The 16,557-nt window shown below is 42.3% G+C and overlaps 1 protein-coding gene, 1 long non-coding RNA gene and 1 pseudogene across 2 annotated transcripts in view; 1 reads left to right on the top strand and 2 right to left on the bottom strand.

Annotated features, from left to right (window-relative positions):
- Window positions 1–1,884: 1,884 nt before the first annotated feature.
- LOC116919093 lies at window positions 1,885–5,560 on the top strand (annotated as a pseudogene).
- Window positions 5,561–7,090: 1,530 nt separating this feature from the next.
- Window positions 7,091–10,049, bottom strand: LOC116919085 (inositol 1,4,5-triphosphate receptor associated 2). Its single transcript, XM_032924964.2, has 4 exons — window positions 9,484–10,049; window positions 8,395–8,622; window positions 7,797–8,317; window positions 7,091–7,650 (listed from the first exon to the last, which is right to left on the bottom strand). The coding sequence occupies exons 1-4, from the start codon at window positions 9,886–9,888 to the stop codon at window positions 7,278–7,280; spliced, it is 1,527 nt and encodes a 508-aa protein (XP_032780855.2). The 5' UTR covers window positions 9,889–10,049; the 3' UTR covers window positions 7,091–7,277.
- A 5,369-nt stretch (window positions 10,050–15,418) lies between these two features.
- LOC116919101 overlaps window positions 15,419–16,557 on the bottom strand; it is a 66,726-nt gene continuing 65,587 nt past the window's right edge. Inside the window, exon 5 of the long non-coding RNA XR_004391776.2 lies at window positions 15,419–16,084. This is a non-coding gene — a long non-coding RNA (uncharacterized LOC116919101). The remainder of the gene's footprint in view (window positions 16,085–16,557) is intronic.

Below are 16,557 nucleotides of genomic sequence, written 5' to 3'. Positions count from 1 at the left end.
TTGCCATAAATTGTAGGTAAATAAAAAAATGTGTGCCTGCCACTGTAACTGTATACTAGATTTTTTTGGTAATATTTCGGTTAATTAAGCACATAAAAAGAATGAAGAAAACTTCGTTTATGCATGGCCGTTCTGTTTCCAACTGGATTTGCCGATCATCTTTGCGGAACCGACCTGCGAAAAATCCAAACGTATTAAGACTTACTGGCGTTCCAGCTTATCTTGTTTACCACGCCAATCACGTTGAAATAACCCTTAGTCACTTTTTGGGTTTGCGGCGGACTTATAAGAAGGTCTGGGTCAAGCTGGCTGGCAAAGTGCTGGGACTTAGGGCCACTTCTTTTAAGCCGATGGCGTTCATAGAACAAGACCTAGTAAAGAGTTCTTATCGTGCATTCATTTCCAAGTATAGAGCACGGAATAATTTTTAATTTAAAAGATAGTATAGACTAGATTGATTTGGATGGTTTCAGCGTTTTGGGTTTCATGATAAAAGTGCCCCCCGTATTCTTTCCCAAATTATTAGTTTGGCCTGCTTACAAAGAAAAACAGTTCTATGTCGACAACAATGTGCTATTATATAAAATCTTCAATATTTCCACTGGACGTATTCATAGTCAACTATTCTTTGGTTTCTGGAATGATTTATCGCTGAAAAAGTCATTCCGTAAAAGTGGGATTTCTTAATCGAGTTTCTCTCAAGTCGCTAGACTCGATGACCTATCGGGAAAAATATGTCGCCGTATTGTCCCTCCTTCCTCTGAGATCCACTAGAATTCCACAATAAATTTGCTTTTTGAGCTTGTTCTGCTGTGGCCCACCTTAAGCCCTTAATTGTCTTACTTTTAGTAGAAATTTGAAAACCTGCAACAAATCAAGACCGTTTTCTTGAAATGTGTGCACGAAATTTTGAAAGGAAGAAAAACATAACTGTGTGAGAACTAGACTACAATCAGAAAATTCGAATTCGATTGTTCAATTCTCATAATTTATGTCAATTGATTTTTGATTTTTTTTTCCTTGTAGGGAGCAACAAAGACAGCTTGACAAAAGGCCCAAATCGAAGTCCTTTGGAGCGAGTGCCTTTTATTGTCTTATTTTATGGCAAAAGAAGTAAAACTTTCACTAGATCCTATGATAGTTGGAATGTTGAAAGCGCGTCCGCTTCTGACATGGTACATAAGCCATCATCCAAGTATCTCATGCGTCATCAGTCACGGACAATTTTTTTTTATTGCAAAAGAGAAAAATGGCGATGCGACCAGTATAAAAACAATAAAGGTCTGAAAGTCTTGGCCAAACGCATTCAAATCAGTTTAGACGTCGCCTTGTCCTGGATCGTTTCTTATTGGCATTTATCGATTTCCAAGTGAAACTTCTACTTTTTCCGCGTGTACAACAGTTGCAATTTGATTGCAAATGGAATTCGAAATGCTCAATCAAATCATATGGCCAGACAAAAAAAAAAAATGTCAGTGATGTTCGACTAGCGAGAAACCAGTAAATCCGGCTCGTGCGGTTGAGGTCGATTATAGGACCGCCAACGAGCGCTGCGAGGGAAACTGCACGCCATAGACTTACTTTTACGGATGTGGACGACTGCTGAATTTTAGTCATCAGGGCATTATCGTAAGTTTGATATTTTCAGTATGTCCTTGTTGATTGGCTGAACATGGAACGTCTCCCATGCTAAGGCGCATTCTATCGTCGTTGCGGAACTGTGCAGCTGGCCGAAGCGATATCTATCCTAGATACAGTCACTTAGGACAGCTATATCTCTTCTTCTCGATACCAGAAATGTTGTACATATTCTTAATCGCTCCGTCTTGTCTTCTTGAGCTAAGGAATGAAAAGAAATGAAAGCCAGATATAATTTTTTTGGGGATGGACAGGTGGGCGAGGACGGCAGCAAGACTGTTGTAAAAAAGCCCCAATCATCGGCAATCTCAACCATCTTCCATGCTGAAAGTAATGGTAAATCGTTACCTCAATTTGGGTCTTGCAAGTTCAAGGGGTATAGAAAAAATAATAATAATGAGTACCATTATTCCATTCTTTCTTTTTCGCTCGTGAGTTCCGACAAATCGTTGTAAACGTCGATGGCCGCAGTTGAATGATGAGATGAGGGACGAAAAAGAGCTCTTGGCATCACCATTTGACTCTTTCGAGGAGGATGTATTGGATGTCCATCAATTCGAGGCCATCACAGCAACCAATGCGACCGATGAAAGGCGCCGTTAATCAACGCAAAGTCTCAGAGAGTATCCTTTCAGGGCTGCCGCCGTGGCACCGTTGCGCTCCCAACGGCGGCTAACTATCGTGAGGTCAAATACTCCTCCTCCTTCGCGGGAAAACCATTACAACATTGCGGTATGTGCCGTGACATTCGCTCATGCATAGCGAGTTGTTCAAGGATATACAAATCACGCTGTTTGTACTTCACATGCCAAACGATACGTATTTTCGGTCCATGGGGGTGATGGGATCGAATTGTTCGATGGAAACTTTTCTTTCGTGCACGGCGTTATCAGCTGCATCTTCTTGTAAAACAAAACGGATAACAATGTTTTCTTTGGATGTCTGTCATCAGAAAAATTCTTACCGTTCTTTACCACTATTGGATGTACAAGGTCAATCGTGGGTGTGGTGATTGGTATGGCCGATTAGATTCCGCCAGATACAACCTATATGGTGAAGTAGGTCGACGATACAGGTTGAGAACACAATCAACAGTTTCATCAGGCTATACTATACATGTCGTGCACTATGGATTGTTTTTGGCTTTTCCCTCGTGTTGCGATGCTTTACTTGTCAACAGTTTTTTTGTTTGTTTTGCACTGCTCCTTTGTGGACTGATTAGTTATTCGTTATATGTTGGTTTAAGGCGATGCCATAACAAGCAGAAATAGCCCGCATCGAACGAGGATGACATGAGTTTGCATTCTTATTCGTTCGGTAACGAAGCTTGTCTACCTCATCAGCTGTCAGCGGTCATACATTCCTGCACGGCTGTTTTCTGGCAGCTTCTTTTTCAAAATAGGACCTGCAGGCGACCAAAAAGAATAGACTACATTTACTTTACTGAACGCCATAAAATAAAACAAAACAAAAAAAACTCAACTCCAATAAAAAATAAAGAACACGAAAAGAAAAACATAATGAACACGCTCAAAAAAGAAAGGACGATAAAAGAATCGCTAATTTCTAGAGTGTTTCTCCTTTCTTTTTCTTACCTGGATTTTGTTTCGGACACTTAATTCACAGCTGCTTGATGCTTGCCCGACAAACACGACACTTTGCTGGCGACGATCCTATGATACAAGTACATTAAATCCTCTTTACAACACAGTCATAAAAGTCATTAGGATTAACAGCTCTGCAATTGGTTTGCCGACGTTCCTTACACAGTTAGATTGTCCGACACGACCGCAATGATCTTTTACCTGCTTCTGCCCATTTAGTCGTTTTCTACCAGCTCTTCGTTCTCGTCAAAAATGTTCAAACGCGAATATTTGCATATTAGATATCAGCCATAGAGTATGTTCGCCAAAGTCAAAGGGAGTCGTTTCTAAAGCGAATCAACAGGTGAATGGAGATTAATGGACATAAATAGAAACACTATAGGTCATGATTAATCAATGGAAACTACCTGGCTCGCTTCGCTCGTATAAACTCGATGGCACAATCTTTTTTCGGTCAACCTGAAGGATGTCACCACTTTCACGTTCTACCTAATGAATCTGATAGGAGATGGTAAAGGTATTGGTTAATATTCTACTATCTCCCCCCTCCCCCCTTCGGCGATTAAATTTCGCTTATACAAAAAGACGTATTTCACTTAACGAAAGCTTAATGTCTCGTGTGTTCTTATTTTGAAGAAAATACTGTACACGCACTTCTATTCCGCGTACTCTGTAATTTACGGCCATAAATTCTCGTTCATGCTTTCATATGCGTGTCATTATTATTATTTTTTGCCGGTATCTGTCTGTGTGTTCCTCAGAAAATAATCACAGCTATAGTGACCGACACAAATTTCCCTCAACGAACGCAGGATATATTAACCACGCGAACCTGCAGGAGATGCTGTGGAATGCCACCGTCTCCGATACGGACCACTGCGCCGAAGGCAGTGACTTCTCCGCTCTCATTCTCCACGTCACGCCATATCTTTACCCGTTTAGTATCATCGAGTACAGCATTTTAGTATGTACGCATTATGCACGCCCAAAATGATCTGCGATAGGAGTACCAGAGCCTTTTTCAAGCTCACCACTGCAACAATTTCAGGTGTACAATGCAACGTAGAAGCCCATTCAGTTTTATATTTCAAATTGAATCTCTTATTGCCACATAGCCGCTGGCAAAGTACTAACGAAAGCTCCCTTTTCTCTTTCTCTGTGGCAGTTGGCATTTGGTTCATCATGTAGCAAAACGTTGGTATAAAGTGGACAACAGGCCGGACGGCAAAGACGGTAGCTCGACCCGTTCGAGTCGTAACAATTACGACTCATTACTGCTACGCAATCACCCGGTTTATTCACGCTGATTGCTACTCGCCCAACCGAGGCCTGTTCACTGGACTGATTGTGATGGTCGCCACAGCCCGTCAGCATTATCGTTTTCTTTCTCGCCTTCAGCTATCAGTGTTCTCGTGGCTACGTTATTAAGTCCCTTTTCGATATCTTTTGTTCTCATTTTCAAACGAAGGTAACTGAGTAACGATCAGCAGCGCATGTCCTTTTTATGTTTTTTTTTTTTTTAGGGATTGTACCTTGTGATATGTCTAATCATAGGAACCCATACGGATCGATCTCATGTCCGGGTTAGTATTTTGCCCATACTAGTGGTTTTGGGCGCTAGCTTGACTTGCTGCCAACTCATCGTGCTGGATGTCAACGCCAATCCCGATTCGCAGCTCAACGACTTATGCCACTTCATTTGCATACTTTCCTTCTTTACAGCATTTTCAGCATAGTTTCTGCCATGGCCTACTCCAATTACATGACCCTTTTCATAGCTATCCTTCAGGGGAAAATGATTCGAAACTTTGTATAATCGCCAGTGTCACCTAGAATAATTATAGCCCACGATCTTTAAGATACCTCAAATCTTCTTGCTAATACCCATAAATTCATCAACGGTTCGTTTCGCTACAGCAGCAGCGTTGAAAAGCAATCGCCCAAACCAGAACGTTGTAGCTCATCATCAGCCTCGTTTTACGCAATCTGTTTCCATATGGTTTACGGAAACTTTAAAAAACAAGTTGTACAAAACTAAAATGCATCGCATCCCATTTCTGCTGTCTTGGCTGGCCAAAATTAGTTTCGATATTTTATTTGGCATACTTAAGATCATTAGGTGATCCCGTAGCCGCAGAAATTTGGCAATTAACATTCGTTTTAAAGGACATCCGCTTTGGATGTTGCCCAGTCACACATCCCGCTGCCATTGACGCTGTTCTGTCGCTACCATTTGACTTTGTATCCGGTCGACATCTGAAAATCTGCCTACGAAACACCGGGACTTCAACACTGGGCAGGATGAACAATACTCATAGGCGGTATAAAGAAAGTAAGACTTCAAGTGTACAGGAATAATACGACTGGGTTGCGATTTTTGGCGATGATGAGGCGGTCCTGAAGCTACGCCTTCCCGTGTACTATACACACAGTTTTCTATACGGTATTGTACAGATTAAAAAATAACAATAATAAATGCTAAAAAAGGAGAAAAAAAAAAATAAGTGATGGAAATGAGCCAGCAGAAATATATCGGTGCGTCATGCTACTTGTTGAATAAAACTGCTTTACTTATACACTCGTATAGCGTATATACTAATATATTATCTATAAATAAACTAGAAAAGGGATCAACCGTATTAAGTTGTCAATGTAGAAGAAGAGTAGAATGGGAACAACAGATTGCGAAGGAGAGAAATGAAATTACACACTTAAAAGGGTGACCTCGTTTTTCCTGAATTCTTCAAGAACATGTGTGTACACATTCTGTTGCTATACTTTTCTCTGCATACGCCAACAAAGACTATTTGAGGACAAGTAGATTACACTCGGTAATACGTAGACGATAACGTTATTGTCTAGTTGCTTAGTGGTTCGTTAAGCACGCTACGTCCAGTTTTGGCCGCGTGAGAACTCGTTAGTGAAGGGAGGATTGCGGGAAAAAACAATATTTAAAAATTTGGTTGTTCAAGCATCCCATGTCCGTCAAACATTAAAGGGTATTTACACAATTGGGAAATGCTAATGGTAAAAAAAAATTCTCGGCCACCGTGACTCGGATGATTTGGAGCCTATGAGGCGTACCAGGTTGTGTCATCACAGGCTGACACACGCAACCTGCTTTATGAGAGTGCGTGCCGAATTGATCGATAACTTGGAAAATAGAAAAAAAGACAAAGAAATATAAGCTCATGGCCAATTCAGTTGGTTTTCATCCTGAATGGAAAAAAACAAACAAACAAAAACATGATGAATACATTCCCGGAAGGTGTTGTCGGAAAATACCGTCGTTATATCCTTCTATGTACATCCTTTTTTTAACCAAAGTTTTTTTTTTTTCTATATTGAATTCACAATGCGTGATTACATTACAGCTGCGTGTCTAACGCTACATCAACATCATTCCTTCTAAATTGGTACAAACCAGCCCTTAAAAAAATCTTTGCAGCGCATCCTGAACGATCACGAATCCTACGCACCTTTCCCATGGACGACAAAGAGACAAACAGGTAAAATAAAGAGCTGGGAAAGGCTATCGCATCTTGACTCAGCTCTCGACACTATACACATTGAAACAGCTGAGCACAAAAGCAAAAGAAAAGCTGTGAATAGCATTTCAGCGACGTCACTGCGTATGGCCGTTATTGGAATTACAGAAGCTACGGCTATCAGCAACCGTAGAACTGCCTCCTTCAGACGGCCGGTCTCGCCTCCTCCAGCATTATACCAAATAGGTCAGGCATTTTAAGAGAACTTTTTTTGTTGCAAGCAATAGAAGTTCCCTCCTTCTGCTCTCCGCTTTTTGCTACTTTCAACTTAATCATAGACATTAACACAATACACACACGCTTGGCCGGGCCAATTTATCGCCCATTCCATTAGACGTTAAGATAATATAAAAAGCTCGCAAAACTTCTGGCTTCAGAAGGGGAGGGGGGATTCACAATTAAAGCAGCATCAAAATTCCTCCTTGGCTTTCTTGTCAAACGCCACAACAACAACAAAAGAAACGGGTTAAGCTCAAAATGCAAGGTTTCAACGGCCCGTTCGATGGCCGGGCATGACTGTCGCGTTGTAAGGCGACGGGCTACCCGAAGACGGAACAAAAGTAACGACAATCGACACCAATGCAGCCAGAAGGAAGCAAGCGGATGCGCTGTAACGCAATAGCTGCAGCCTCTTTTGTCGCAAAGAAGTCCACTGCTCGGCGTAAGACGAGGTGTACGTAACGGCAGTCTTGCGCCATTGTTTCAGTTGAAGACGGGTCCAATGTCCGGCTTTGTAGAACCAGCTTATTTTAGCTCCGACTCCCGCCAGACGTCCAGAAGATTCAGCCGACTCTCGACGATCCAGCAATCCACTGGTGGTATGGCCGCTACTCCAACTGTGGCTCTTCAAGCCGCCGACCCTTTTGTGCAAGAAACTCGTCATCAAACTCATCACACCTAAAGATTGCCCGGCTGCTTCTACGATTGGTAGCCTGTTCCACAGGCATCCATCAAACTCGACCGACTTAAAAAAAAACAAACAAAAAAACTAGCAAATAATAATTACCCCCTTCTTCGAATCGTGAGTGACACGCCAGAAGCAGACGGAACATTTGCGCTATTTGCGGTAGAGGCCGATGGTGTGGCTAGCGCTGATTGCGTGGACGGCAGATGAGCTGGCGACTGAGACGGAGTAAGGGTCGTTTTACCAGCCTCCTGATGACAATGGTCGCCCGTTTTGATGGAAGACGCCGAAAGTGGCGGGTGGTCGGACTCGGTTGCGTCTTCCCGTTCTTCAGCGATCGGTACGGTAGCCGACACACAGTCGTTATTGGCTGATGGGTCCGACAGCGTTGTCGACCGTCGAGTATTACCGATGACCAGCGGGGGAGGTTTGAGTGAAATACGGCGAAAAGGGGCCGCAGGGAAACTGGCCCGTCTTTTGCTGACGGGTACGCTAGGTTGTTGATTGGCCCCAGCTCCCAGTCGATCGGGTAGATTAGCCAAACACTGGGCAACGTTTACCCCACTTTCCTTCAGGATCCGTTTCGTTTCCTCCAGTTCGTGATGTTCCTTTTCCCATTTGCGCTTCATTTGTTTACGAGTAAAAGAATATGTTTTTAATGAGCATTAGAAAATCGGAGATGACTATGTTATGTCCGTACTTTGATGTGATCGACGTAAAGGATAAGGACTTGAACGGCTGCGCTCAAACGAGCCTCGTATTCAACGGCGCCTAACGATTCAGCCGACGAGCTGATTCTCGTTGCCGAGCTGTGCACGGCGTCTAGCTGATTGGCCACTTTGATGAAAATCTCGTTCCAAGCGCCACTACTCAAACCGTCGCGATAAGGGCCGGCCTGGCTGGTGCGGGCCACTTCTTGCTTCACCGTCTTTCATCCGACGAGACGGCCATCGTAAACAGCAAAAGAAAAACAGCATAGATCATCAGTGCCATCTCGTAGCCAAAGAGCCTGCATCTGTTATGACTATTTTATTTTTTTTTTTCATAACAACATCTTTAAAGAAGAGAAATAAGGACCGGTCACGTTGCAGCGTTTACGTTCGTTCCTAACAAAAGAAACAACAAAAATCCCTAACTGGCTTTCATCTAGCAACCCTTAAGCCGCATCTCAAATTAGAATCTCTCATTGACGAGACTAAACTCAACTTTTTTGTGTGGCTACGTTACACGCGAGGGAAATCCAAACTGTTCAAATCTTGATTGCCATTTGACTATACAAGTGAAATAATTGCTGAACTGGAAAAGAAAACTAAACGAAACAAACAAAACACGAAATGGTATATAAAGCGACCTGAATTTCAAGCAAAACGATTATTTCCGAGGGACAAAAGAAAAGATAAAGAATGGCAAGAGAGCAGCCAAGTCAAAGAATAATAGAGCGCACTGTTCAAGAACAGGCCAGGTAATTCAAGTTTATCCTATAAAGCACACGAAATGACGTTAGCACTTGATTGCTCTATTTTTGTTTCAAAAGCGGTCTGTTTTGTGCCTATATATACACACACCTCTCGCAACGTGAATTTTAATCGTTAGGACGTGCTGACATGAAATTGCAAAAGACATTGCGGGCAGGAAGTCGCTCGACAGTTATACGTTTATTGTTACTGTACATTCGTGCTTCTGTCGTTTTTGCCTGACGTAACGTCCGTCACAAAAGACGGTGGAAGGGTAGACTGCCCTAACACTACGTCTCCCTTCAATTTAAATACTACCCTCCGCAAAGACTTACGACAAACAGCGAATGGAGCACGCGAACTTCTTGGCTCAAATTGTTTTCGACCAGATCACGTTCTGCGTGCTGGTGCTCCAATCTCTGACCCAGAGTCAGATTCTCAGTGCGGATAGCCAAACAAATGGCGTTGTACTTGTCCTCCATCTCTTGCTCAGACAGGGAATACATCCAGCTGTTGCGCTGTTCTTCACGTACAGACATCCGGCGTCCATCGGCGGTGCTGCCACCACTAGTGAAACTATTCACAAAGACCTGTTGCTGATGATTTTGTCGCTGGCCAGTCAATCCGAATTTCCGGCCAGGTTTAAACGCGTTCGTCTTATTTCCGCTTTTAGCCGAATCCGGCATGGCGGATGATGATGAAACTTCTTCGTTATCGGTCGACATGTGCGACCTATCCATCGCAAGAGAACATCCGGAACAACACGAGGGAAAAAACAACAACTGCCCCTTTTTATTTTATTTACGGGAAAAAATAAAGAAAGCTCAACGGTATGTTACACACTCTACGGCACCGCCCGTCTGCACACGACCAATCTCCACTCGAGACTGAGCCTTTAGTCCCAAACGCAGACTTGTATATATGTAATGCATCGCGGTGCGTTGGTTAATACCGTTCATGCACGGACATATCTCAGTTTTTCTTTTCTTTGCCTTGTCACACACAAAAAAAGAGACTACTCTTTCTTTCTTACCTGTCTCTCTTTTACCTGTCTCTTTTTCTTCCTTTCATATTTCCTCATTTCTTTTCTGCTTCTTTTTTTTTCTTTTCGCCTTCTTGTGTGCAAGTCCTCCTCTGTCTCTGTCTTCCTTTCAAATCCAACAAACAAGTATACACCCGGCGAAAGAAGGGCCACTACGTTCGTTGCCCCAAGTTCCATTAGTCTTCTTCTCTGTCCAAGACGTCGCAAAAGAAACTAGTACTGCGTTCCCCTGTCCAGCTACTGCATTGACCACAGACAAGAAAAAGAGCCCGGCTATCCTGAAATCAAAGGCACTGAATCGAGAATTACGACCGACGATTTAACAACAACAACCCCAAGCCGTTCATCATCCGGTTTATCCAACAGCAGTGGCGCAGTCGGCCTTCGTGACACGCCAGCGCTATACGTTCAATTTTTATTTTTATTTATTGCAATGTGACGTTCAATTGAAATAGAGTGGGTGAGTTGTCAAAAATACAAGAGTCAAGCAGAACGAAAAAAAAAAAAGAGAACAAAAACAGGACAAAAATAAACTTCGAAAATAGTAAGAGGAGAAAATAGAGAGAGAGAGCTAGCGAAGATGATCGTCAAAAGCTGCTTTTCTTTTTCCCAGTACCGAGGAAGAAAAACGCGGCGCGGGTGTTAGGAAATCGCGGGTTCCGTGTATTATGCACGCTTTGACTCCGGGGTGTATCTACTGTTAAGTACCGCATGTCTCTCATAGGGCCTACATGAACGTTAGTGTGTTTCCTCTTTGACTTCCCACGTTTTGGCGCAACAGGATACTCAACCCCGAAAGAAAGGAAACAAGTGCCCGTGAGTGGGCGTGAAAGAGGTTGGGCGTTAGGAAGACGTGTACAGACGAGCGGAAGAAAACAGCCCGCAAGTTCCTAGAGCCACCACAACACGGCACACGTACCACTATAAGAGCGCATTCGACGAAACAAACCAAACAAACCAAACAAAAAGGGTTTCATAATTGAAAAAAATCGCTTCCTTTCCGTTTTCTTTTTATTTCGGCAGGCTCTTTTTCTTGCTTCACTTCTTTTGTTAAGTTATAGTCGCCCAGTCGTTAGAACCCAAAAGGAGTGTCTGGCTAAATGAAACTCCGCATCGCACGAAAATAACAACTGTATATTCCCTTTCAATTTACGTTTTTGCTTCGAATAGAACCATTCTGTTTCCTCACACACAAACAAAACAAAAGGTGGCACGTTTTTATTCCTGCCTCATGTGACACACCGTGCAGCTGTGACAGGTGAGCAGGGGAGAAGGCTAGGTACGCAAGATGGCACCCACGGCAATCCAAATAAGGGATATATCAGCCTTTGCTTTCATCTGAATGTTTCGCTTATTATTTCATTTTTTTTTCGCCCCAAAAAGAGATGCTTAAGAACACAGCCCGCATTGTTCAAATAACCGAGCGGTCGTCCATTAGCGAGGACAGCAGCAGGAAAGCAGCCGGCTCTTGTTCTCTTTCTACTCGGCATATGGCGGCTTATGTGTGTCGTGACTGCAAAACACCGCCATCGGATTATGTGAACGTGTGTGTGACAGCGTCCCGACCGGAGACGGAAACCAAAAGAAAAACAAGTTGAAGATCGTATAAGTTGAAATGGGGAGCGCGGGAAGAAAAAAACAAAAAAAAAGAGAGAAGGAAAGAACGTTAAAAAGTAAAAACTGCAAAAAATGTGTATGCAGTTCTGTCGACGTGAGAGACCAGGGAACGAATACAACAATCAAAGAACGATCCCCCCCCCTTTTTTTTTTTTATGTATCTGCTTTAGCGTGTTATATTAAAGCCATATCATTTTTATTCTCTTTGGCATTTTATTTTTTCCGTTCCAACTTTGGCGGCCTTCTACTGACAGGCCGTCCTTTTTCTCACGGCAAGAAAAGAAAAAAAAAGCGATTCTTTTGTCGCCGTCGTCGCGGGTTCGTGTAGGTATAAGTAATGATTTCTTTGATTTCGGAAAACGATGGCATGGAGGAAACGACGTCGACTAAGAAGCGAAAATAAAACACGCTTTGAGAAGAGCTCATTCGATATAGAAAAAGCGAGGAGATCCGAAAACGGCCAAACTGATGACGTAACATTTCTCAGGCCAGCAAACCTCTCAGCGGGAAGTTTTGTTTCTTTTATTCCTCCCTCCCCCCCTTTTTTTTAACTTCGCGTGTCTTGCCTGTTTCTGGTTGTTGGCCATATGATGCTGCGTTCACGCGCTATGGTTCCGCTCCGAGTGAAAGCAGCGCGCCGCAAGCGTCTCCCTCCCGTTTGCTATACATTGTGCATTCCTAAATAATATTTTTATAAAATGTTTTTCTTCTTCTTCTTCTTCTTCTCCCGACCGGGTTTTCGTAAAATCTCTGCATATATTCATATGTCTACTGTAGACATACGTTATTCCTTTTATGCTGTCTATTTCTATTTTTACGTCTTGCCAAGTCAACGGCTGAAGGCAAAGTAAACGGCCGAGCGATCAATATCACTCGATGCGATAGAATTTTCGCTTTCACGAAGACATTCGGGATTTTTGACTATTGAATTTTTCTTTTTCTTGTTCGTTGTCGACGCTATACACAGCGCCGCATGCTTTTCCTTTGTTTGCGACGACACACGTTTTGATGTGAAAACTGGGCCTCTGGCTCCCCTTTCGTCTTCATTTTTCTTCGTTATCAAGAGTGACAGAAAAGAGTGGCTCTCCGCGAAAGAGTCGTAGCTCTTCATTAGAGCGAATTGCACCAACAATGGGTCCGATACGAAACGGAAAGACCAGTTGGTCTTTTCTTTTTTAATGCATGTACGTATAGTCTTTGCGGTTGTATATCTGTTCATATTCCCTTTCTTTTATTATTTTTTTTCTTGCCGTTTGAGCGCTGCTGGCTTTCTGGGACATTAGCCACAAAAATGCCATAAGTTTGAATAAAAGAAAAAAAAAGTATCAAAAATGCCTTTAAAAAATGGGGGACACAAAGGCTGCGATAAGAAAATGCCCAAAAAGCTATTTAAATAACGTTAGCTGTTACGGATAGGGGAACAACAACTATGAAACGGATTCAAAGGTTTGCAACTCACACATCCAGAAAGTTTATAACATGGAATTACGTCGCTATTTTGTCCACCTTTCTTGGACGACAGACACAAAAGATGATTTATTGACGAGCTCTCGTAGGACAACCTGCTGTTTTTGCTTCGACGGCTGTGTCATTTCTCGCGAACGCAACTCCATTACTACGACCAGGGCCTGCCTCATTTTATGTTTTCCTATACATCCAACATGTACTGCACGTCTGTTGGTGGATACAGCCTTCGCTTTGAGCCACCCTCCCCTCCCAATAGAAATCGTTTTATGCGTTCTGTGTTAAGCAAGTGGGTTTCTAATTTAAGATTCCTCACCGTCACGCTTCAAGGGAATTGTGGAGCGTTCTCGACTCAGTCGGTGTACGCAATTTCGACCACACCGTTGACGTGCTAAAGCATTTCGCGCACGGTCATCCCGTTGGCGAGTGGAAAAACAAAAACAGCAACAGCGAAATGACTAGAAATGCGGTAGTCACGAATGGAACATAACAAAACTTTCAACAAGAACGTTGAGCGCATAGTAAAGAACAGCAACGATCGAAAAGATGACAACTTAAGTGTAAAATAAGAAAAAGGGGGTTACAAAACAAAAAAGAAACAGACGATGTTTTTATATGGTCAACTTTTGTTGTCTTAATTCCTCAATTCACACGGGCAGGTGTAGTGAAACAAATTTGGCTTCGTGCCGACATTTCTATATACGCCGGGTCTACCGTTTTTACGTCTTTCATTACTGTCTAAATGCCAGTCTCTGATTGAATTGTTCACGGGGTCGCAGAGAAAGGTTTAGACAAGAAAACGTATAATAACTGAGTGAATGAAAAGAAAAAAAGGCCAAAAGGTTACAAGAGATAAGGCAAACGAAAGGGTAGAGTTAACTTGCGCTGGGAAAAAAAAGAAGAAAGGCTTCTTAGATTACAAAAGTCAGCCCAGTTGGGAACGATCCTAAATAATGCTGATTCACTCGAGCCACTTACGAAACATTTTTGACATTCTCATCCAGCCAAAAGGCATCGTGTATTACGATAAACCAAAGTGTAAAAGGCTCCAATCGCTCCATTTTTTATTTTTTTCTCCTTCGACTTCTATTGCAACAATTCGTTACGAGGCACGTACTCAAAAAAAAACCTTTTTCTCTTGTGGTTTTCAAACGTGAAAAATGGAGTCGCTAAAAAAGAATAGCGGAAGTTTCTGGTGAGAGAGGAGGGGAAAAAAACGAGTTGGTACACAGGAGAAATATTTCATGGAAAGTGAGGCACTACATGTAATCCACCATGGAATGTCACAGATCGGCTTTCTAATAAAGCGTCTGTTTGATATTGTTAGCACAAACACAGTAAAAAAAAGGAAAAAGAATTTTCCCATTTAATTCCACTTTGAAAGTGGAACTAAATGAAAGTCGTTCACCTGCACCCACGAATTCCTGAAACACGGTAAATAGAAACTGAAGTTTGGAACATTTGAAAATGGGTGCCCACCTCGTTTACTAACTGTATAGTATAGAATGCACTCCAACATTATGGCTGCTGCATTTGGTGACATTGATCAATTGCATCTCAACCTTTCCGTCCCCTGCCTCTCAGCTTAAATTTCCCTGGAAATCGTCGCCCTTGGATATGGTTGCATTGGGGCTGTCGTGACGCAATCGATTCCATTCCATCGTTTCCTTGTGTCTACACGTGTGTGTACTTTTCAAATCTCTTTTTTTCATTTTCTTCGTTCTTTTTTTTCCTCCTATTTTCCGTTTAAGGGTGGGGAAGAACAAACGCGTATAGCCACACACAACAAAGAAAAGAAAAATGAACGCAGTTCGTTGAAGTGAATCGAAACGAGGCGCGTATAGTTACTTTCTACATAGAAAGCAATTACAGAAATACACTAGCAACTGATTATTGGAGATCGGTTACGACTAAACTCGTAATTCCTTCCAGTTCCTTTCTTTTTTCTTTTAGCTGCGGCTGTCTCCCAGTTGAACAGAGAAAAAGGACCTGATTACACCAAAATGTATGGTAAAGAAAAATGAGAAAAAAAAACAAAACAAATTAAAGTCCTTTAACAGCTGGTTAATTTGACAGGGGAAAAAGAAAAAAAAAAAACTCGTAAACCACACAAATATATCCTATTTTGGAAATTTTTCGTTCTTTTTCTTGTCGTTTTCCATTAGAATAGACTCGGCTGTGTGGCTTTCTCCCGTACTATACTTTATTACATACAGCAATTTTTTAAACTCGGAAACTCGTTTTTGTAGTTTGTTTCGACAACAACAAACTTATAGCCCAATTAAGCTTTTTTGACATAATCGGCAGGAAGAATAACAACAATAGCACGGAAAATAATAATAATAAAAAAAGGGGAAAACACCGTGGGAGCTTTCTCTGTGCATCTATCTTTCTTGCCACTTCTATGTCTAGGTTTCTTCCTTGCATAGACTGCACACAAGATGGAAGAAATTCAGCTTTCCAAATAATAGTTGGCCTTCAACGAAAAAACTGAGCAATAGCTTGGGTTCGTCTTTGATTAGAATATTGGGATATGCCTGCCCATCACAAACGATATACACAGACATCGAAAATAAAGAAAAATAAACGCATCCTCCCCTTGTCGTAAAAAAAAAAAAAGGTAAATGCGTGCGCACGCATAAAATAGATATTGCTGTTTATGCGTGTGGGAGTAGAGTTGTTGAGATATGTGATCGTTTTAGAGACCAAAACGTCAGCGTTGGTTAGCGTGAAGAGACTTGGATGTTGCCCAATTTTTCTGGATAGGTGTCATCCCACCCCATCCGTATGGATGAAACAATTCACAGTAAATTCTGAAAGGAAAGAGGAAAAAAAAAAATAAATTAAAAAATAAAAATGCAAAAGTCAGAAACAAAGCGCACGCCGCTAGCTCACGTTGTATGAGATTGAACCCTGTTGCCGACCATCCAGTAAATCAAGTCTTTTGTTTTCGTCGTGTATACAGTGGTAGGAGGTCCCCATTTGCCTATGATCATCGAAATGAACCTTTTCCTTCCTCTCCCAAGGGCAAAGAAGTTGAAACTCATTTACCAAGTCAGAAACGCAAATGAACGCTGGCCACGGGAGTGTTGCTGTTTGTTTCGTGCCCTGCCGCCACGATGACCCCAGTTACCACACAGCGTCGTGATTTCGATTTCCAACTGAACCCCTGCCTGATAAGTTTGACTTGCCGTTGTCCTTGTATTGGTGAAATAACAAACAAACTCTGCTGGCATACAATATACACAGATGGTAGGCGCTCGGAGAGATGCACGCGCTCTTGACC

This window comes from Daphnia magna, linkage group LG3 (assembly GCF_020631705.1).
Source record: "Daphnia magna isolate NIES linkage group LG3, ASM2063170v1.1, whole genome shotgun sequence".
Lineage (NCBI taxonomy): Eukaryota > Metazoa > Arthropoda > Branchiopoda > Diplostraca > Daphniidae > Daphnia > Daphnia magna.
The sequence above is the reverse complement of the archived record's forward strand: the minus strand, read 5'-3'. Positions and strand labels throughout refer to the sequence as shown.